This window comes from Pinus tabuliformis, chromosome Q (genome assembly GCF_031772625.1).
Source record: "Pinus tabuliformis cultivar Carrire ecotype Pingquan chromosome Q, CPIR1, whole genome shotgun sequence".
In the NCBI taxonomy this organism is placed as follows: Eukaryota; Viridiplantae; Streptophyta; class Pinopsida; order Pinales; family Pinaceae; genus Pinus; species Pinus tabuliformis.
The window spans coordinates 108,526,674-108,550,685 of NC_142296.1; the positions used below are offsets into that span (position 1 = coordinate 108,526,674).

Genomic DNA, 24,012 nt, shown 5'->3' on the forward strand with positions numbered 1-24,012 from the left:
ATTTTTCCATCGTTTAACAATTCAAGCCAATGTGTCTAAGCTACCAAATTGACATCTATGATCAATCACCTAGCTACACATCCAATGATAAATACAACTAGAGGTGACTCGCATGAAAATTGTTTTCTAGCCTAAGGTTACCACGAAAGGCCCTACACCAAACATTGAAATCCAAAATTAGTAACTCAAATTACAATCAACGTTATTGCACATGTGACATATAAAAAATAATCACAAAAGGATGAGATTAGCCATTTCTCTTTTTCAATATATGGAATTCATCATGACATTATGGAAGGTGAGTCATGCCAAATTAAAAAAAATATTAAGGTCAAACGACGTGTCTCACCATTGGGAAAATATTTTGGTTGTTGATTAACAAAATAAAAGATAATTAAGAAAACATGAAGGTGATAATATAACATCTATTATGTAAGTTAGTATATAAGCTAATATTGATTCTAAATAGTTTAAAAACAATATATTAAAAGTACCCTTCTTTTGCTCCAAAATTCTATTAAGAAAAAGGTACTAAGAAAAGTCCAAAAAATACTACCAAGGTGTGAAAAAGATAATAACAATAAGGTTACAACCATGGTGTGAAAGATATAATAACGATAAGGTACACTTCAAAACTTAATAACCCAAGAAATGAATATTATCAAATATGAGTGAGACCTGTCTTATCAAAAGTAATCACAGCATACTCATATCAAAATGAATAGGTCAAAAAAATACTACCAAGGTGTGAAAGAGAAAATAACGATAACTTATAAGGTTACTTAAGTTAATATTGATTCTAAATAGTTTTAAAACAATATATTAAAAGTACCATTCTTTACTCCAAAATTCTATTAAGAAAAGGGTACTTAGAAAAGTCCAAAAATACTACCAAGGTGTGAAAAAGATAATAACGATAAGATTACTACCAAGGTGTGAAAGAGATAATAATTATAAGGTACACTTCAAAACTGCCTAACCCAAGAAGTGAATATTATCAAATATGAGTGAGACCCGTCTTATCAAAAGTAATCATGGCATACTCATATTGAAATGAATAGGTCGAAAAAATACTACCAAGGTGTGTGAAGGAGATAATAACGATAAGGTCACTACAAAGGTGTGAAAGAGATAATAATGATAAGGTACACTTCAAAGTTGGCTAACCCAAGAAATGAATATAATATGAGTGAGACTCATCTTATCAAAAGTAATCATGGCCTACTCATGTCGAAATGAATAGGTATCAATGAACAAAAAATTAAAGAAACTCCTAATACAACTAATTAAAGGATATGTAGAAAAGATGAAACTAATGGGGGAAATAAGATCACTTGCTACAAAAGTTGACTCCGTAAAATGTGAAATAGAAAAATATCAACAAAATTAACAAAACTCATGACATGGAATGCAAGAGCTCAAGAGAAATTTTCCCAAGGACAAGAAAATCAATCATCTAAAAGGTCATACTCAAAATTTGATTAATAGGTTAGGTTTCTTTTGGATGTAGTCCACTTTACTATTGTTGACCTCCCTCACCTATTTTATAAAAAGGGAGGACAGAGTCTTTTGTGTTAGATTTTCAAGTTACTTTGAAAGTATTTACGCCATGTTTGGGGACACTCCATGAGATTTGGCGTACATAGTGTATGTTCAACCCCTAGATGGTCCAAGATGAAATGTAGCATAAGAGATGGTCCATGACGGATATGCACAATTGAGACAACTTGCTCAACGAAGTCTTTTAAGCATAAAGCAATAGAGGAACACAGCGATTAATTAGGTAAGAATGTTATAGGGCGGGAAAGTGAGTTTTTATGGCTGAAACAAGGATAACACAGTGATAAAAGAGATGATGTTAGCCCTAGTAGGGTTTTACCATGCAATTAATGCTAGATTTCATCTTTCTCAAGTTATTAAATGCAATCCCTATCAATGGGGCAATAACACATCAAACAAAATTACTAATAAATACAATTTCAAGAAGAAACACTAACCCTAGAAACATAGGAATTAGAGAGGAGAGATAAAATATGTAATATGGAAGGGTTGATCAACACCTACTAGACACTTGCATTGATCTAATTAAGCAATAGAGTCTTTTATGGCAAACTCCATGAAGACAGCCTTGACGAAGAGAGTGGGAGAGTAAGAATCTCTACTTAGAAACCCTAGCTACTTCTTTAGATGGGAGATTCAAAGTTCGAGAAATGAATATATCAAAGTTCTCTTGAACAATTCAAGGAAAACAATTTCACATACCATAAAAAATCAAGATTTTAGGAAAAAAATTATAATTTTGACATGGCAAACATAGAAACCCTAATTCACATGTTATAGCGTGAAAAAATTGAACGTCAACATTAAACTTAAAATATTCCACAAGAATCTCTTCAATCAATACCAAAGAAGTTTCCCCATGCAAAATTCCTTCCCAAAAGACAATTCGCTCCATAAAACTACATTGCGACCAAGTATAAAAGTCAACAGTAACTAGTGCACACTTGCAAAGTGAGAGAAGCGTGATGAATGATGATCATGAATGAGTGAGTGAGACCCCCTCTATTTATATGAGGGCAACCAAGTCTCATTTCACTAATTTTACAAGCAAAATCCCTAAAACAAGTTAATCTGAGCATTCAATTAGGTCAAAGGTCACAAGCCAACCTTGAGATAGTTCTAAAACATAATAATATGCCAAAAATAACCCCCAAGTGTGGGAAAAATGATAACCATGACGTCATCCTATAAGAATGGTCAATAATGCACCAAGTCAGGCAATGGTCCAAGAATGATCCTCACTCCAAGGAAACCTCAAAGTGCATGTGTGCATCTCCAAAAGGCACCTCCTCCACATGATATCATCCAAAAAGAGGGCTACGTTACTCTTCCAAGGCATGTAGGAGTGATGTGGCACCATCTAGGGTAAGTGTTGGCATTAAGGAAGAATGCGCTAGCCCCCCCAAGTCATATCAATGACAACCACCCTCATCTGGGCTTCAAAACAAGGCATCACCACCAAACAGGGTCAACGCCAACCTAAGGGTGTGTTCGTTCCATCTGGGCACATCATCAAATAATCCAATGCCCGAGCTTTCAAGCTCTGAATCTCAGCATCTAGAGGCACATCAATAGGTGTGGAATCATGTAGAACTTGTTCAAGTCCCTAACGCTCATCTTTTGGGGGGCAACATTGGGGCCACAAGGTCATATATGGTCTCACAACAGGGCAAAGTATCTAGAAGGTGTTGGGAAGGAGTCAAGCTATCCCTCAAGGGATCTTTCCTACATGTGATACCATCTAAACAAAACCTCTCAAGATCAAGTGATATCAAGTATCAACATCATTAGGGACATAAAACCATTAAAGCATCATAATGGACCATATCTAATGCTAAGGACACAAAAATACTTCACGCAAAACTGACCTTCAAATGTCTAACTAACTCAAGGCATGTAAACAAGTTACCTCACTTATGTTATGGATGATTAGGTTAAAACCTATTAGACGTTTCTAGCCCCCAAGGGGAGTGACATTTGCGAAGTAGACTCATCAATCCATAGGTGTGTGTGATAAGGTGGTCATGGAATGGGAAAGACTTCATGGAAGATGCCACAACGATGAGACCAACTAATGGGGATCCAACATCCTATGTGTAATGATGTAAGGAGGGAGAAATCATGGTGGCATGATTTACCCCTTTACTCGGCTTGCTTTTTCCACTCCTCAAGTGTGCCTTTTGCTTTAATGAATTATCTTTCTTTGGCACATAGCTTAGTAGCCCAAGCTTGCTTTGTGATTTTTCAATATCCCTTGAAGATATAGCACTTTTTCACTCATCCGAGTTGGTACATTCAAGAGTTCCTTTCTTTTAGATGAAGCATTAAATGCTTAAGGAACTGAGTGATGGCTAATGAGTGGGGTAGAGCTCATAATAGGCTTTTGCCCACATGCTAAATAAGTCACAACCATCTTCTCCATTTTACATTTTCTTTCTATTTTCGCTATATGCTTTTATCATTATTTCAGCTGCATCAACCTCCAAGGCAAAGTTTTTGGGTCATGACTGAAGGATGTGGATATAGGGTGCCAATCCAATGACCAATGTCTCTCAACCCAAAGATTGGAGATGATAAATCAGGAGAGATGGAAAGAGGTAATTATGGATCACCCTAACACGCTTTATCAAATCAATGCCTCCCCAGTAGTGCCCTTCCTGAACTATAAGTCCTCAGAGTGGGTCCCACTGCACTACAGTCAAGGACTAACCTCCCAGGTGAAGTGTGGGAACAAGAATATAATCAAGAGCAATAAATCATCCAGTTTACCCCATGATTCATATTAATATGCCCATAACATTAAATGAAATCACATGATTGTTAAAATGGTTAGAGTACCTACTAATAGTTGACCCAACTTTCTTCAAGAAGAATGCTAGACAGGTGAGAGCATTGAACCGAGCAATAGGTTGCTTGTTCGTTGGCTATCAAATAAGGAGAATATTTTCTCCTTTGGGTTACCCACTTTTGGTGGGTAAAAGTTATCATATCCCAACTTGCGTTGATATTCATGGATCAATTGTTGACTTAATGTTAAATCTTCTTGTGCAAGAACAAAGATGTGGCCAGAACACATTTTGCATGCATCATTGCAAGCCTTGGCCATATTGTTTCCAAAAACACTATCACAAAAAATTATGATGCGAATTTGAAGAGAAAACTAGAAATCATTGCAAATACAATTCAAACATCACCTACAAATAGATCTAGCTTGCGAATTATTTTCAAAGATTATAATCAAAAAGAAAATAAATAAGACAGACAAACACCAAGCAAGCTTAATTGTCTCAATTCAATAAAAGTAGATAAGGCTAGCCGCACACCTAAGAGAGGAGACATCATTTTTTTTTTACATTCGTCATCACTTAACAATTCATCACAGTGTATCTAAGCTACCAAATTAGCATCTATGACCAATCACTTGGCTGCAAATTAGGTGATAAATACAACTAGGGGTGACTCACATGAGAATTGTTGTCTGGTCTTGAAAATCATCTATGTCCTAAGGTTACCACAAAAGGCCCTACACCAAACAATGATTTCAAACAAGTGACATAAGGAATAATCACAAAAGGATGAGATTAGCCATTTCTCCTTTTGCAATAGATGGAATTCATCATGCCATCATGGAAGGTGGGTCATGCCAAATCAAAATATTATTAGGGTCAAATGACATGTTTCACCATTTTGAAAATATTTTGGTTATTGATTAACAAAACAAAAGATAATTAAAAAAACATGAGGGTCATAACATAACGTCAAATATATAAGTTAGTATATAAGCCATAGTTTGATTCTAAATGGTTTAAAAACAATATATTAAAAGTATCCTTCTTCTACTCCAAAATTATATTAAGAAAAAGGTACAAAGCAATGTCCAAAAAATACTACCAAGGTGTGAAAGAGATAATAATGATAAGGTTATTACCAAGGTGTGAAAGAGATAATATCGATAAGGTACATTTCAAAATTGACTAACCCAACAAATGAATATTATCAAATATGAGTGAGATTCATTTGATCAAATGTAAAAAAGGCATACTCATATCGAAATGAATAGGTATAAATGAACAAAGGATTAAGGAAACTCCTAATATAGCCAATTAAAGAATATGTAAAAAAGATGAAATTAACAAGGGAAATAAGATTCCTTGCTACAAAAGTTGACTAGGTAAAATGTGAAATAGAAAAATATCAACAAAATTAGCAAAACTCGCAACATGGAATGCAAGAGCCCAAGAGAAATTTTCCCAAGGACAAGAAAATCAATAGTCTAAAAAGTCATATTCAAAATTTGATTAATAGGTTAGGGTTAATTTTGGATGTAGTCCACTTTACTATTGTTGACCTCCCTCACCTATTCCATAAAAAGGGAGGAAAGAGTCCTTTTTGTTAGATTTTCAAGTTACTTCGAAAGTATTTACACCATGAGAATTCGGGTACATAGTGTATGTTCAATCCCTGGATGGTTCAAGATGGGATGTAGCATAAGAGATGGTCCATTATGGATATGCAAAATTGGGACAGCTTGCTCAATGAGCATGAACTTGGTTGATTACAAGCTTAGTGTTCTTCCATTGGCCATTGGACATCTCTTTATAGTTTGCTAGACGCCCTTCATTGAGCCCTCATGGAGGAACCACTTCGTTTAGAGCGCACCTTGCAAGGGATGTGGAGATTTGTGCATCCTATAGGAGGGCTTCAAGCCCTATGTGACATGTGGCAACTTGCTTTACTATTTGAGGGATTGGAGAGATGGCCTCAAGATGCCTAGAAATTCCACAATGTTTTTGCAGGGTGGTAGTTGACCCACTGGAGGTCACTTCCAAAGATGTTGCCCACAACAAGTACAAAATCAATTAAGTAACAGTGTGCAGTCATGAACAATTCGAGGGCAAGCCACATATGAAACCACAAACGAAGTAGGCAAAGTAGGATTATGTTCTTATTAATGAACAACCAGTGATTCATCATTCTTCAAGTGTGATTTCACCACAATATCAAGTGGCCTAATTGTGCCACACCTAACCTTCAACCCTAGTTAGGGAAGCTCTAAAAAATAAAGTGAGAGACCTAATCAAGAAATTGCAACACCAAATATTCTTCACTAAACACAATGATTACAACAAAACAATGTGAGAGTTTCACCTCAACCCTAACATTTAATTATTGGAACAAACCCACCCTTTAGATTATACCAACATGTTTATATTAGTGATTTCCAACAATCGAATCAACCCAAGAAAAATAAAAATAAAAAAAAAGATGAATAACCTCACATTGAAATGCCCCTTAACTTCTTCCTCCCAAATATATTCAACTAAGGTTGGAAGGGATCTCCCACACTTCCAACCATGCCTCTAGAAAATGAATCTTCCAAACCAAGATTTGAATTTTGATCCCTTTTAGCATTTAAAAAGGGAAAATGATATTTTTATCCATAGATGTTGTCGTTCCACCGAAGGTGTATCCCTAGGCCTTCTTCATGTATGAATAATGCATTTTGTTAGCTTTCAAGTTACTCTAAAAGTGTTTACACCATGTTTGAGGGTGTTTCATGAGACTTGAGGTACATGGTGTATGTTTATCCCTCAGATGATTCAAGATGGATTGGCAAATGAGAGATGGCTCGTGATGGATTTGCATATTAGAGACAACTAGCTTAGTAGTTTCTTGACATCAGCTAGGTGCTTGCTTGGTATTCTGCACTAGGGCATTGGAGTTCTCTTAATAGATTGGGAGACATCCTTTATGATGGTCACATGGGGAGGTTTAGTTTCTTTGAGAATGCCCTATTGAGGAGGAGGAGTGTTGTGCATCTTAGAGGGCATCAAGCACTAGATAGCATGAGCTAGCTTGGATTCCTATATGGAGGCTTAGAGTTACCTCTGAGATGCCCTAGGTTGCAACAAAGTTTATGCAAGGGAAGTGGACCAAGAAGAGTACACAACATAGAAGGAGCAATGGAGTTCATGTGAGCTTTGGTCGGAGGAGCATGGACACACCGTAGCTACATCATCTCAGAGCCCTCAGTGTGTATGATATCACCTTGGTGCTTTACATGTGTACCCTCAAAGTGAAGCACTTCACATGTGTGAATATACATGTGATTATTGTACGTTGCTTGAAAGGAATTTGGCCCACATTGTATTGTTGGTCTCCCTTACCTCTCATATATATAGGTAAAGGAGAGATTCCTTCACTCACTCATGTCATACCCATCACTCTTCCTCACTCTTATGTGGAGAGACGATTTGGAGCGCACTCCTAAAAAAATTCAGAAGTCTTTTGATTCGCTTAAGAATCGAATTCAAAGCCAAATCATTTGAGGAGGAGCCAACATAGTGTGGCCAAGAATGATTTTTCAATCCCCCACTATGACTAATTTCCAGATGTAGTTAGAAAGATCTAAACTCAAGCCTTGGATCAATGCATATCCTTCTGCCATATTGTTTGACGCCTTACCAAGGCTCCAAGAATAGGATATTTCTATACTTCTTCCGAGATGAAATAATGCGCTCCCCCTCCCCCCCACTCCCCACTAGAGAAAGATTATTATTCATACAATACTTACATATTCTAATTCAATTTCACCTTTCCTCCTGACATAATGATGCGAACTTTAAATTTCTTAGAGCTTTCCATATACCCCTCAACACTCTCAAGATCACCCATCTTGAGATTGGAAAGTCTGATGTCAAGTTTGTTGACCAAAGCGCTATTCAATGTGCCACTATAGCATACATAAATACATCTTTAATAATAAACAATATTAAATAACCAAAGGTCACATGTCTAAAATGCATGTATATTCAAATAATGTGACCATTCAATATATACTCCACACACAATGTCAAATGCTAATGTAACTATCTCTCATTATATATTCAACACATTATATTTATCCATATGAATTGTTTTATGTTGTTACATTTATTTTGGATACTTCCATGATGAACTAGTTGATTTATTACATGGTTATTGCTACCATAAAATCTAGTAGGCCTACTGCAAATCCCTTTTGCAAATCTAGACCTTATGGAAACAATAGATTGGCCACCACAGTCACCCCGACAGCTTTTCTCTAGTTGTTTAGTGGTGAATTAAATCCCACAAGGGAGGCTTCCTTATAAAGATCACCTAAAGATATTCAACAAGGGAGGATTTAAGGTTATGCAAGGTCTTATGATTGGAGGAAACATACTAGCAAAGGATAGAAAGGCAAATAAGAATTACAAAATTTCAATACTCTTTCCTAAGACCTCTTAGATAGATTAGCGCATTGTTGTAAGATAGGGTATGAGTGTTATTAAATGATATGGCATGCAATGCAACGTCATATAACAACTAGATGAATAAGTCTTTTGAACATAGATTATTAAATATACCATACTTACATTTCTTCAAACCCTAATACCTCCTATTTACCCCATACTTATTTCAGATTTTATGGCAACTATATAAGAGCATTTCCGTAACTGCATGCCATATTTAATTGTCACTCACAATCCAATTACACATATCATACTATTCAACCATTTAATTTTCTTAATTCCAGTTCCATGGAACTCAAATGGGACTTTTCTAGCTCATTCATTATATTTTAGCCTTGAAGTAAATATCTTCAAAACAAAAGAGTTTATGAATGTGCACGTGTCTCTATCTATGCATATGAATATTGATGGTGTTTTCGATATGATGGTATCCAAACAAATACATTTCACTTAAAAACAGCATCCGAAAGAATGAATAATTCATTAATAATACCTGCAAACAAGGCCCTGCCTCACATCCATTTTCCTCAAGACGATATTCATGCATTACCCAATCAGTTCGTTCACCTTGTGGAGCCCGGCCTCTATAGAAAACTAAAGTCTTTTTTATTCCTATTGTGCTTGCTCGAGAGTAAACTTTACGATCCCTTCCTGTGGCCTTCCAATACCCAGCTTCAGTAGCCCTATTAGTGCGTGAACCATTCGGATACTTCCTATCACGAGGACTAAAGAAATACCACTCCATATCAACACTGGGCAGGAAGGATTTCTCTGCAAAATTGCAAAAGATTCAAGCATGAACCATTGTACTCATTGCTGAATTTTACCTATCATATAATCAGGTCCAGGAACATGTGCAACATCATGTTTCTTAACACCAAATTTAATTTACAAGAAAGATTCGTATGCAAAACACACAAGGTCATTTCAAATATGAAACGTTATGTATATTTAGTTCAAAGAAAAGAGGTGTCAACGGTCAACCTATGCAAAGGCAATTTTTTAACACCAAAATTTACTTGTCAGGAATAATCCGTGCAGAATTGCACGAGGTTCATTTTGATCATGAGTCCTTGTCTACTAATTACTGAATAGCAGTTACATGAAAATAGTGTAGTTAAAATCTTTGGGAAACTATGCAACAGTAAATCATCATACGTCTTCTTACCAGAATTTTACACTTCTGCAGACCCAACTGAGAAAATCCAGGTTATCCCGTTAACTACTGTTACCGAAAAAACTGAAAATAAGCTGCATCAGTCCACTGTCATTATTATCGATATTACATATTCTAAGCTAGGAAGCTGTCACAATAATAGTTATTCAATTGTATGCTAGAACATTTCAACCGTCAGTGGGACTAAACGAATATTTCTTTGGAGTAATACAACCGACATCTATTTTAATGTGCCTAACTGTAAATACTAAAATGAAGAGCCATTGTGGTGGAATGTTCAAGTTTATTTAATTACGTTAACACAAGCTACGATAATCAAAAAGTTGCTACGATAACCAAAAAGTTACTGTGTCTATATTTACCAGAATTTACTATTGGAAGGACTAGGAATCTGTAAGCCCTTGCATTTACTATTTAACAAAATTGACTTTAAAACTTCCGTTGTATCTCTAATTGAAATTTTCAGTACTTCAGTAACATCGATTCTGTTCACACGACCTTTATATCCTACGTTACTATAACCTGCAGTTACATTCTATGTTCCTAAAACCTGGAGTTACAACGGTTCAAGTTAGTGAGTGAAATTCATTAACAGGTAGGCTATTACAGAAATCTACTTTAACATGACCTGCGAACAGGAACCAGAATGGCAACCCATGGACCATCATTTTACAAAATACCGCAGTTGCCGTCATCATGTCAGCTCGCAATTCCACTTAAAGTCTACCACATGCTAACCCCCAATTAATGGGTCAAAATGTAAGTCTAAAATTTCGTTACAGCCGCCGTGAGAACTAATCCCTAAGAGAAATTACTTCAAAAGCATAATCAGATTACTACTACTTAGCGACATCCCATAAATTTGTCGATCAGGAAAATAAGATTGAAGTTACCAGGCAAATCCCAGGGCTCGTTTCTGTAAAGGTCGACCTCGCTAATAACCTCGAGCTCTGCTTCTTTGAGGCCATGATTGAGTTTGCCCTTGAGATAGCAGGAGATAAGTTCTTCGTCCGTGGGATGGAACCTGAACCCTGCAGGTAAAGCTAATGTTCCCATGCGCAAAGAAAGGGCTATCGAATCCCCTCTGCTAATTCTTAAACTCGCGATGAAGACTTGCAGGTGAAACCAAATTCCACTCCCTCATATTCACACAGACAAAACTCTCCAGTCGTCTCTCTTCTCCCTTTTCTTTTGGTGTTGATAAATTATCTGCTGTCTTTCTATTCTGTTCTAGTGGCTTATAATGCCTTCGCGCGCCTATTATTTGTGTCTCTCAGCCAACCCCAACCGACTTATGATATAGGGCGTCCATATTTGCATAATACAAAGCCAATGAAAATTGGGCCAGATATTTTGCAAACACGTGTCGCTCTTCAGTAATTACCGGGAACAGTAACAAGGTCCTTATTTCGGATTGATCGATGTACCCTAACGGATACCTAGGCGTCCACATTTTCAGAATAAAGTCAAATGAAAGTTGGGCCACATATTTTGTGCACACGTGTCGGTCTTAGTTGTTTACCAGGAGTGTCCGTATTTGGGCTTAATAGTTTGATCCATGTCAGCGCGCGACTTGCTCTGCTGTGGAACCCAAACTTACCATTTTTTCTTATAAGCTATTTTTAGCCTTTTTTCTTATAAGCTATTTTTAGCCTGGTGGATTTTTTTTTTTCTGTATTTCTTTATCTAACTAAATTTCTAACAGAATTTTCAGTCATGTAAAATTGCCATGTGAGATAAATGGTAATTGCTTCAATTTATCTAAAAATTAACTAATTAAATAATGTAAATTTAGATTTTATTAATTTTTTATGAAAAGATATTTTTATTTTGGAATTGGGTTTTTATGAATATTTTTAATAGTGTATACACATCAAATACTAAGATTTATTTTTAGAGTAGCTGTTATTTTTATTAAATTTATTAATTAAAAAATATTATGTGAATTAATGAATTGTGATTTTTTTGTGTAAATGGTATAAATAAGTCATAGTATTGGTTTATAGTTTAACAAAGTTTATATACAAATTAAGAAATTTCCATAATAAAATGGGGTAAATCTTTATGGTTAAAAATTTTGTTATATGTTTTTTTTAAATGTGTATATGTTTAACTTATTATTATTATTATTATTTTAAATAAATTTATAATTTAGTTAATTTTTATGATTTTTAAAATTTTAGCCAATTGAGATATAGGATGAAATAAATGTTTTGAAACTTATTATGGACTTACCAGTGATTCGATTTATATGGTTGCACTAGTTTTAGTAAAATGTAAAAGTTTCAATAAATATAAAATTCAAATGGTAAACAAAGAGCAATTTTAAAACTTTGAATTTATTAAAAATTAAAATTTCAATATTGATTGGAAAAATAAAACAATTTAAATATTTTATATAAAATGTTTTTCATGATAGTATAAATTTTATCAATATTTTTATCTATATTTAACATAATATGATATAATTCTAAAACTTACATAAAATTTAACAATTAATCTAATATAGTAATTAGCATACCATTTAAATTGTTAAAAACATCAAATAAGAGGTTCCAACTTTTTTTTATTTTTTAAATCCAACCACATAAACAAGAATAGTCATTCTAGCACTAACTTGAATTGCCATTTTTTTCTCTCTTCTAAGTGGTTGAGCGGAGAGGATCATTTTGCAATCTAGTACGATGATTATCTGTAAGTTTGTTTGTGCTCAATGTGGAGTTGATACATGTCCTTTTTAGATTAAAAACAAAATATTCTCTGAATAGAAAGCAATGTATAGAAAACAAAAATAAATATCGCATAATATAATTTCATGTAAAGTAATTAGAAGTAAAAAAATGTGTGAATAAAATGTTTAAACCTTATATTTTTCAAAAATATTTCAACACGAGATTTAAATAAACTATTTGAAGATCTATGTTAACTATTTTATGTCGATATTAACTTTATATATATCTATAGCAAAAAAATTGTTAAAATAAAGTATTTTTATGTTGTATATAATAAAATATTCAATGTGGGTTATCAATAAAATATTTTAATAAGAATTAATATTGACATATACTTAAAAATAGATTAATAACAAAAAATTATTTTTGTGTGTGCTCATAAAATGTCTATATATATATATATATATTAGTGTGCAAATATTATGCAAAATATTTGAATGTCAACTATGTATATATTATAGGCTAGCCTAACTTATGGAAGAAATGGTTTTTTTCACAATATTTTTTTTCTGAGTAATTTTAACCAAAATCTCTCAAAGATTTTTAAAAACTTGAATTTAAATTGTTTAATCTATAGAATTTAAGTGAAGGGTGCTAAATTGATTTATGCATTCAAAAATGTATTTTAAATTACAAAAATTACATTCTTGCATGAAAATTTATGGTCAGATTGGGTAAAACAGATTATTTCATCTATAAGTTAGACAACGCCTATATTATACATTTTTTAAAATAATTAGTATATATCAAATAAAGCTATTGAAAAAAAAATATGGGTAAAACGTTTGAAGTGTTTTCAAAGTTTAAGTTATGTACTCTAAAATACAATTTGAATAACTAAAAATTACACATTGTATTTTGTACTCTAAAAAAGAAATTTGATCTGTACTTTAGATAAATCTATACTAATAAATATCTCAAATCTTAATCATTATTTTAATTTATATCTAGATATTTTAGACATTTTACATACTTATATTTTAAAAATATTAACTAGTAAATAGAATAAGTGAATAAAAAGTATAAGTGAAGTAAAGTCATGACCCGTGAGAACAAATGAATTACTGATTAGGAGTCATTATCACATGGAATAAAGTACATTTCTATTGTTTTACTTCACTTAATCATGAGTTTTCACGCAACTAATTTGTTTTTACAAAAATGGAATTAAAATTTATAAATATTATTTTGTATAGCTATATACATAAACACATATATAAATATATAGAGATATATATTGGGTTTGGAGTATGTTTTAAAATTGATTTTGTTTGGCTAAGAGCTTATCTAATTGCTCAAGACCCAAAGTATCTAGCAGTAGTGAAAATTTGTCCCTTTACGAATCACCACTAAGGTCATTCCAGGTGACGTGGTTTTCCTTGAATAACAGTAATGAATCAGTTTGCATTATAACAAAGAAATAATATAGCAGATAAAAATAATCATCTTCATGGTTGATTTGACAACTAATTATGATAAATTTTCTATATATATATATATATTAACAATTTTAAAATTTAAATGCATACTAATAATAATTTATGGTTTTTTAAATCATTTAAATATTTAAATATAATAAATAGAGAAAAATTTACAATAATGTTCTTACTTTTATATATATATATATAACATCACCTCTATAATGCCATGAATGCTCAGATATCAAGTGTTTCCAAAAATATTTTAATTACATTTTATAATAATAATAAAATATAATTAAACAACTTTCTAATAATTATAATATTTTTTTATTTTTAAAATCATATATATATAATAAAATTTTATTAATATATAAAACCTCCACTCCCACTCCTCCTGCTCCTCACCCTCCCCGGCTTCTGAGCCCTCCGACCTGGATGACGCCTTTTCTTTTCTTTTTAAATCATGTATATAAAATAAAATTTTATTTAATATATAAAACCTCCATCAAGCTCGCCCTCCCGGGCTTCTGAGCCCTCCTACCTCGATGGCACCCCTCAAGTGGCCTACTCCATTTCTTTCTTCAAGCAGGTACAACAGAGAGCGGACCTACCAAAAGTCTATTCCTTCGTCTACTCTTATCTAGCAGTTGGTCAGTCTCAGGGGTCCTTTACCGACTTGTTTTTCTCTCTTTCTCCACACAGCTCTCGCTCGCTTAAATGCAGGGATTATTGTTTAGTCTTGTTTTATTATATTGTTGTGTAGTATGAGTCATATGTATTAAATTTTAAATATCTTTCGAATTTAATAAATATTTTGATGCATTAGTTTGAGTGCTCAGTGTTTTGACTTTTATGCATCAGGTTTATGGTCTATCCTCAAGTTGATTACCATTGGGGTGTGTTTTATTTAATATTCTTAGTGATTTGGAAATTGTAATTAGTATTGACAAATTTGTACAAATGTAAAAAAATAATATATATCTATATATATATCACGTTTATGGTGTATCCTCAAGTTGTGTGGTGTGTTTTATTTAATATTTTTAGTGAATTGGAAGTCGTAATTAGTATTAACAAATTTGTATAAATGTAAAAAAATTATATATATATATTATTTGAATGTGATGATTTGGGAGATGATGGTATGGCGTGGCCTGAGAAGAATGGTGGTCACAGGTACGGGGAACTGCAGGCCGGCATCGGTCCTGTAGCTACCCCTGACACTCTTCGGTACCTGAGCCTCTGGCCAGCAGATGCCATTTAATTTTACACCCTCGCGCCGAGGGGGTTTTTTTACTTTTCACTCTGTTGTTTTCACCACTAGGGTTTCGTCTGCAAAGAGGAGAGCTTTGCACAGGCTTGCTCTCGCACCCCCCTCTCCCCGGGTCGGTTCCCCGGCTGTTAGCCCCGTATAGGTTATTGCCTCCGCATTCCTCTCCCAAGGCTGGTCCCATTTCTCCATCGCTTTCAGTGTCGGTTTCCAACGACTAGCTGGTTCCAAGGTGGTTTACCTATTCTTAACGCAGTTGTCGTGATGGACATAGACGAAGTGGATTATTCGGACTCCCCACTGGTGGAAGGCTCCATCTGGCGCTCCACGTTTGCGGCTTCCGGAGGTCTGTACAGTGAAAGTCTGTCTGGTAATTTCGACGATTTCCCTCAATCATCGGGCCCTGTTCACTCTGTTTCTGCTCAGCCGGATGAACCCTCCTCCTGGACACCCTTCATTGTGCCCTCCCCGGCTACCCTAGGGTTTCTCTCACACTGTCTTCACTCTTCTCTGAATCACGCAGGTCCTTCGGAGCCATCGGGTCTCCCATCTACATTGCTGTTTGGCGCCTTACCTGAAGCCCCCCCTCCGACAGCCCCCCTCCCGACCTCGACTCCCTCCATCCCCTCGGGTAGCTTTTCCTCAGTCCCCCCCCCCTTCCTGAAGCAGTCCCTGATCTCCCCCCAAACCCTAACCCTCTTCCTCCGCCCGCAGCTCCGGAAGAGGCGAGGGTCTCAGCAAACCCTAGGCGCATGTCCTCCCGACCCTCGAAGAAACAAAGGTGTTTCAAATCTAGGCCCGCAGACATTATCCTCCGGCTCGAAGAAGATATTCAATGGGGGGATGCGATGGATTATGCGGACAGAGTCTTGGTGGGACGTATCAGAGGCAGGAATTATTCCGCGGACAGACTTAAATCTTAGGCTACGGAGATCTGGGGACAACATTTGGCGGACATCCCTTTCGTCCAGACCTTCGTTCACGGATGGTTTGCCCTGCGTTTTGCTAGGGCCGACCATACGAGTTGGGTTCTCTCTTCATTTTGGCATTTTGAAAATGCGTCAGTACTCCTCAAGAGGTGGACACCACTCTTCGACCCAGAGACTGAACAAATTGGGGTCGGGCCGGTGTGGATCAAGCTCCCGAGGCTGCCTCTTCAGTACTGGTCTGAGGACATATTTCGGAAAATTGGGAACTCTCTGGGCACTTTCATGGAGTTTGATAAGTCTTACCAGACCACGAGAATGATGGCCTATGCAAGGATACTTGTGCACTTAGACACCAAAGGTGGTCTTCAGGAAAACATCATCATTCAATGGAGATCTTTCTCGAGGAAACAGTTGCTGGATTACGAAGGCATCCCCTATCGATGCAGGAGGTGTCATCAGGTGGGTCATCTCTACAAAGCCTGCCCCCTCCTCAAGAAGCACAAGCAGGACCTCCAAGAGCAGGAACAAGACCCGGTGAATGATCAACCCCCTCCACAGGCAGCCGTGACTCAGATGGCGGAGCAGAACAAAACTTCGAACATAGTGGAGGTGCCACTTGCACCTGCTTTGAAGAAAAGAGGCAAGAACCTTATCAGGCCTCCCTCTCCACCACTGACGCGCTCCAAGGCAGCAAAAGGCGACGTCTTCTCTTCGGGTATGTCTCTATCTACTGATGCCTCTGTTTCACATCTTACTGCATCTTTATTATCGCTCTCCTCCCAGTTGCCTCCTCCGGTTTTGATTCCCCCCCCCTTGCTCTCCCCCGACCCTGCTCCTGAATCCCGGCTCCCTCCCCTCCCCCATCGGACAGGACATTCCTACATGTCCTGCTCCCTCCCGACGCCATCGCCCATATACACCTCATGCTCTCTCTCTTCCACCCCGATCTCCTCCCTCCCGCCTCCTTCCCCCTCAGTAAATTCGACTCCGAGGTATACTACCCAATCCATAGCTAAGCAGAGAGAGCCGGATGCCATAGGGCTGGATGTAGTTCCTTCCCTTCTCTCCCCCAGACCAGGAAGAGGCAGACCATCCAGCCTTAACAAGGCAAAAGAAAAAGCGGGCGATGAGGTGGTACAAGGTAAGCAACAAACCATAGAAAGGGTTCTTAGAGCAAAGGACACCCTACCCCCCCTCCTCCATGAAGCTTCTGTCCTTCAACTGCAGAGGGTTGGCTAGCCCTGAGAAAAAATTAGCCATGAAGCAACTATTCTTATCTGAATTGGTTGATGTGATCCTTCTACAAGAAACCCTAAGCAAGGCGGAATCGGTCATCCCCCTTCTGAACTCATGGCTGTCGGGCTGGACTTTCCATGCTCTAGACATCTCAGGTCGTTTTGGGGGTGTCGCAGTTGGGTTTAAGAACAGATCCATTGTACTGAAGAACATCTAGGGTGGTGGGGGTTTCTTGGGTGCGGATATCTACTCCAAGGACCTGGAGGATGAGATGAGGATCATCAATGTCTATGGTCCCTGCCACAACAGGGAGTCCTTCTGGTGAAGGCTCCTTAGCTCCTCTCTCCTCCAAGCTGACAATGTGATCCTAGGCGGGGACCTGAATTTCTCTCTGGGCTACATGGAATCATGGGGCCACATGGCGCAGATAGACCCGCTATCTGATTTCTTCGAGCAGCTGTTAGAGGATCACCACTGGATTGATATCCCTTCTGCCAAGATCCAACACACTTGGAAAAACAATCGTACTGGAAGCCAAAGCCTGGCCAGGAGATTGGACTGATTCATTATTAAGGAGGCATTCCACATCAGTCACTCCCGGTCTAGGCAATGGGTAGGCAGCGGGGGAATCTCGGACCATCGGCCTATCTACCTGGAAGTTGGTGATCGATCCCACAAGATCTTAGCCCCCTTCAAATTCAATTCTACCTGGCTCCGAGACCCCTCCTACATGAAGCTTGTCTCAGACTTCTGGAAATCCCATCCAATCTCCGAGGAGGACCCAGCAAAAGGCTTTGTCAGTAATCTCAAGGAAATTAAGGGCTTATCCAGAGAATGGGCGCACAAGAAAAGGGAACAGGAAGACTTAATCTTAATCCAAGCAGAGCAGGCCATTGCAGATCTTGAAGATCAATCGGAGGGTACTTTCACCACTATGGAACAAAAAGAACATTATGCACACCTAACCAAGCTAAGGATTCAAATCCTCAAGGATAGAGAAGACAGCTAGCGCCTAAGAAGCCGAGCGATCTGGCTTAAGGAGGGAGATGAAAATACAAAGTTCTATCACCGCTTTGCCAATGGGCGGAAAGCCATCAACACCATTTAGGAGCTTCAAAATGATCAGGGACATCAGGTCAATACCTCCAGAGAACTCGCTTCTTTAGCCACCATACACTTCAAGAATATATACGTGGCCCCGAGGGAAGCCAATATGCTAGAAATCATGCGTGTGGCTGAGCTATTCCCCAGGTTTGTGGATGCAGAGGAAGGGGAGGAGCTAATTAAGGAGGTAACATTGGGGGAGCTAGAGGCTACCATCCAAGGCTTCCAAAGAGACAAGAGCCCGGGACCTGATGGCTGGTCCATAGAATTCTACCTAGCTTTCTTTGACATCTTGGGTCTGGATCTACTTAAGGTGGTGGAGCATTGCCGCCTCTCTGGAAAAATGTCCCCGGCTATCAAATCCACTTTCATTGCTCTCATCCCCAAATCCGACAAGCCTGCCTCTTTTAATGACTTTCGGCCCATCTCGCTGTGCAACTGCCTTTACAAGATAATAGCTAAAATCCTAGCTAACAGGCTCAAGCCCATCCTCTCGGCCCATATCTCCCCTGAACAATTCGCCTTCCTTCAGCACCGCCAGATACATGAAGCTGTCGGAACAGCCCAAGAACTCCTCCACTCGGTGCACTGTAAGAACCTGAAAGGGATGATCTTAAAGGTGGATCTATCCAAGGCTTTTGATAGAGCAAACTGGCTCTATATCCGCCTGCTGCTTACACATCTGGGCTTCCCTTACATGTATATCAAATGGATCATGAGCTGCATTACTGATGTTTCATACAGTGTTCTTCTCAATGGAGCTCCCACTCCATTTTTCTCGGCTAAGAGGGGTCTAAGGCAGGGATGCCCCCTCTCACCCCTGCTATTCCTTCTTATCATGGAGGGTCTCAGTAGATCTATAGGGGCCGAACACAGAAGGGGCAGAATAGTGGGGATAAAAATCATGGACAACTGCTTCCTTACCCACTTACTGTTTGTGGATGATGTGCTCATCTTCTTGAATGGCAGCATTGGTGACACCACAGCATTACAGTATGTTTTGATCTCTTCCAGAAGGCAACAGGCATGATTATTAACGTTCACAAGTCCACTCTGACTGTAGCAGGTTGCTCCCAGCTCGAAGTACAATTTGCTCTCTGTCGTTTCCCTTTTACCTTACAACCTCTGGAGGATGGGCTGAAATATTTAGGATTCTGGCTGAAACCATCAGGCTACAAAATTGCAGACTGGACTTGGCTCATCTCTAAGGTGGAAAAGAGATTGAACACTTGGTTCAACAGATATCTCTCTCGAGTGGGCAGGCTCACTCTCATAAAAGCTATGCTGGAAGCGACACCGGTATACTGGATGACTCTGGCCTGGATCCCAAGGGGAATTCTAGCCAGGCTACAAAAAATCTGCAGCAGGTTTCTATGGAAAGGCAACAAGCAGGGAAATCTCTTCACCTGGGTAAAATGGGATACTATTGCTAGGCCCAAGAGATGGGGGGGTTGGGGCATAAAAAGGTTGGACCTCTTCGCCAAAGCTTTGGCTGCAAAATTGGGTTGGCAACTTATCACCACGCAAAGCCTATGGACAAAAGTAGCTTATGCTAAATACATCTCCCTTGAAATCACTATGGACTGGATTCAAAGAGATCATAGGGCTAGCAACAACCTATCCATTATCTGGAAAGTGGTGCTAAACTCCCTCCCCCTTATAAAGGAAGGATTAACTTGGAGGATTCATGAGGGGAATGTAGTCTGTATAGGTGTGGACCCCTGGATCGGATGTGGGAATGCTCACAGGCTCCCAACAGAGGTGATAGAACTCCTAGCGGATCAAGGACATTCTCATCTATGCCATATTGCTGATCCAACAAATACCACTCTTTTCCAGCAGGCCTGGAAGTCGGCCCAAGACCTCCACCTCCCAGCCCATTGGCATCAGGCTTGGGAGGGATTCACCGAGGCTCTCACTCAAGCTCACATCAGGATAATGGAAGGAGAGGACGAAATTGTGTGGGCATATGCAAAAAATGGGAGATACTCGCCCAAGGAAGGGTATCTGAAACTCATGGAGATCGTTAAACCAGAGAATGTACAGCCCTGGTGGAAAGCCCTATGGAAGCTTAAAGCAGCCCCTAGAACGCGATTGCTTATGTGGACCATCCTTTTCAACAAAATCCCCACTGGCTCAAACTTAATGAAGCGATCCTTCCATGGTCCTTTTTGGTGTCACCTATGCAGGAACAATGAGGAAAGCACCGAACACTTATTCCTGCACTGCCCTATTATCTCTGAGCAATGGAACCTTATTCTAGCCCCCTCCCCTTCCCTTCAGCGTTGGCAAGGGAGATCTATCATGGAGGCCTGGCTGGACTGGCTAGAGAGGCACAGGGGTAGAGACAGAAATCTACCCCTTTTGATGTGCTGGGCTTTTTGGACGGCAAGGAACCGGGCCATCTTTGACCATAAGGATCCCCTTTGGCTCTCCATCAGATCTCGTATCCTCGCAAACTTTGACTCACTACCTGAAGACACCTCTCACACTCCCTGAGGGAATCCCACTATTTCAAGATCCAAATGAACCTGGGAAGAGGCACAAACAAATACGCTGAGCTAACCACTGCCAAACATCTCATCCACTTTGCTCTAGAGAAACACTGCTCACATCTCCAACTGTTTGGGGATTCCAAACTTGTTTGCAATTGGCTCAACAGAACTTCTCATTGCTCTGCTTTTACGTTGAGACATATATTGGATGAGGCTCACAGACTTACGACATCTTTTGATAACTTTGTCTGTCATCACATTTACAGGGAGCGCAACTCAGGGGCAGACTACCTATCAAAGGAGGCAGTGCGCAGGCAGGAAGAGGACTGGCTGATTCAGGAAGAAGTTGATGGAACCTTCCATCAATACTACCACAGACCGTTCATAGATCTACATTTACATCAGGAGACATAATCACACTGTCTCTCCTTATACACTTCTGTTTATCTTTTTTGGCTCCTGGTTTCGTCAATATTGTTTATAGTTCAGTACATATGGTGTTACAAACTCTCTTAGAAAATTTTTGACAGTCATACAGCATGGACTGTTTCAGTGACTTTATTTTTTGAGACCTTCATGCCCTCCCTACGTGGAGAACACAGGATATTTTTGGTACAGTTACTTACCTTGTCGGTTACAGTAGTTCTGAGACTTTCATGACCTCCCTGAGCGAAGATTGCTGCAAAACTTTTATGCTTGTTGTTGTTACAACAAACTGTGTTTTTTCGGGAGGCAACCAGCCTCAATATGCATATGCTATGGCATCTACAGAATGTAATTTCTCACCATTAATAGAAATTACGACTTTTTCCATGGGAAAAAAATATATATACTATTTGAATGTAAAAAATTATATATAGATATATATATATATATATAGATAGATATATTGGTATAGTAAATAAAAATTTACAAATTTGATATTAATTTAGTGAAAATTTTATTGTATTTTTATGTATAATATTTTTTTATCTATGCTTAATATTCTTATTTAGTAAATTAAAATTTGTAATTAATATTGAAAAATTTGTAGTAAGTATTAAGCTCAAGTGTAAAAAACATATTTAAAAATAATAATAAGTATATATTTTGATTTATTTTTTTTGGCAAAATCACATTGACACCCAATGTGGTTCATCATTAGGATTATTATGATGAAAAACAATAGGTATATGTTTTAGTAAAGAAAAATCTACAAAATTAATATTATTTTAGTAAAAAAATTACAATTCTCTAAATTATATTTATTGTATTTTAATCTTGTGAAACAACATTGAAAAAAGATAGAAATATTTGTATTTATATTACTAATGTAAACTTATAATATGTTCCCCAACTTGCTATTTAAGACGAAGACGATCACAGGAATTACTCGAAAAATTACAATTACTAGAAAAATTATCTAAAAAGGCAAAATTTGTATAATGTACCACTTGATAGAGAATTTTCTCAAGAGGCAAAATTACATAATGCAACTTAGTTTTTCAAATTTGAATCAATACCTTTATTTCTTTGTCCACTTGATAGAGAAATAACATGCAAAAGCCTTGGCGGCAGTCCAATCCTCAATCTCTATGATAAGGAAGTGTTATGTACTAATAGATTGGAGGTTCAAATCCCCTTGATTGGATTTACCTGTGTTTGCAGAAGGAGTGTATACCAAAACCAAAGCTAATAACATAGAGAAAACAATTTACTTGTCAAAGCCCATGGATAAGGTAGAGAAAACAATTTATTTATCAAATCTCGTGGATGAATATAATATGTATCCTTAAGTAAATAAAGTAAATCCAATTGAAGATATTTCAAAGTCTTATGCTTAGTTAAAAATGTAAACCAACTTACAAAATACAACTCATATAAAAATGTAAACAAATTCTTATACGGGATTAAAAATGTGTGAAACTACATATACTATTTATAATGTGGAAAGTAATCTTCTGAGATTATCGAGGGAGGGTAATTATTATGGCATTGCTCGCACTTATTCACCAAAAATAATAAATAAATAACAAAGTGTAAGTTTTTGCGATTCTTTCAATATTATGATGATGTTATAATTCTTTTGCAATTATTTTCCAAAGGAAGAAAATGTAAAATTTTTTATTACCAACAAATACATACAATAATAAAAATAAATTTATATTAATAAATATACAAATATAATAATAATACAATAATAATTATATTGTAAAATATTATTATATTATATTATAAATATAATAATTATAACAATTATAATGGTCATTTATAATAATAACAATTATATTATAATAATATGGTAATATTATTAATGTAATAAATCTTTATATTATTAATTAAAGGGATTATTAATATTATAAACCTAATGCATTATAATATTAAACATAAAGGATTAATATTATAAACACAAGGGATTAATATTCAGAACCCAAGGGATTAATAAACCTAAGAGACTATATTATAATTTTTTTGAATTAACATTATAAATTTAAGCAGTTATTAATATTATAAACCCAAAAAAATTATATTATAAACTTAAAAGATTATAAACCCAAGAGATTTATATTATAAACCTAATAGATTATAAACCAAAGAGATTTATATTATAAACCTTATCAATAATATTATACCCTAGGAATATGAACCCTTAGATTAATGAACCTAAGGGATTGATCTTATAAACTCAAGATATTAATAAACTCAAAAAATAATACTAAAAACCCAAAAAATTAATATTATAAACTTATGAACCCAAAAACACTGATCTTATAAATTTAAAGTACTAATAAACCTAAAAAATAATATTAAAAACTCAAAAAATTGATATTATAA

The 24,012-nt window shown here is 36.8% G+C and overlaps 1 protein-coding gene across 3 annotated transcripts in view; it reads right to left on the reverse strand.

Annotated features, from left to right (window-relative positions):
- The window catches only part of LOC149218459 (uncharacterized), a 164,821-nt gene that overhangs the window by 136,649 nt on the left and 4,160 nt on the right, over nt 1-24,012 (reverse strand). The window contains exons 1-3 of one of the 3 annotated variants that reach the window (XM_089384064.1): nt 10,905-11,306; nt 10,003-10,074; nt 9,328-9,605 (exon numbers count right to left, since the gene is read on the reverse strand). In XM_089384064.1, coding sequence (XP_089240190.1) covers nt 9,328-9,579 — 252 coding nt within the window. In that variant the 5' untranslated portion in view covers nt 9,580-9,605; nt 10,003-10,074; nt 10,905-11,306. Of the gene's footprint in view, nt 1-9,327; nt 9,606-10,002; nt 10,086-10,904; nt 11,307-24,012 lie in introns of those variants that run through there. The other 2 variants (XM_089384065.1, XM_089384063.1) reach the window with 2 other exon arrangements.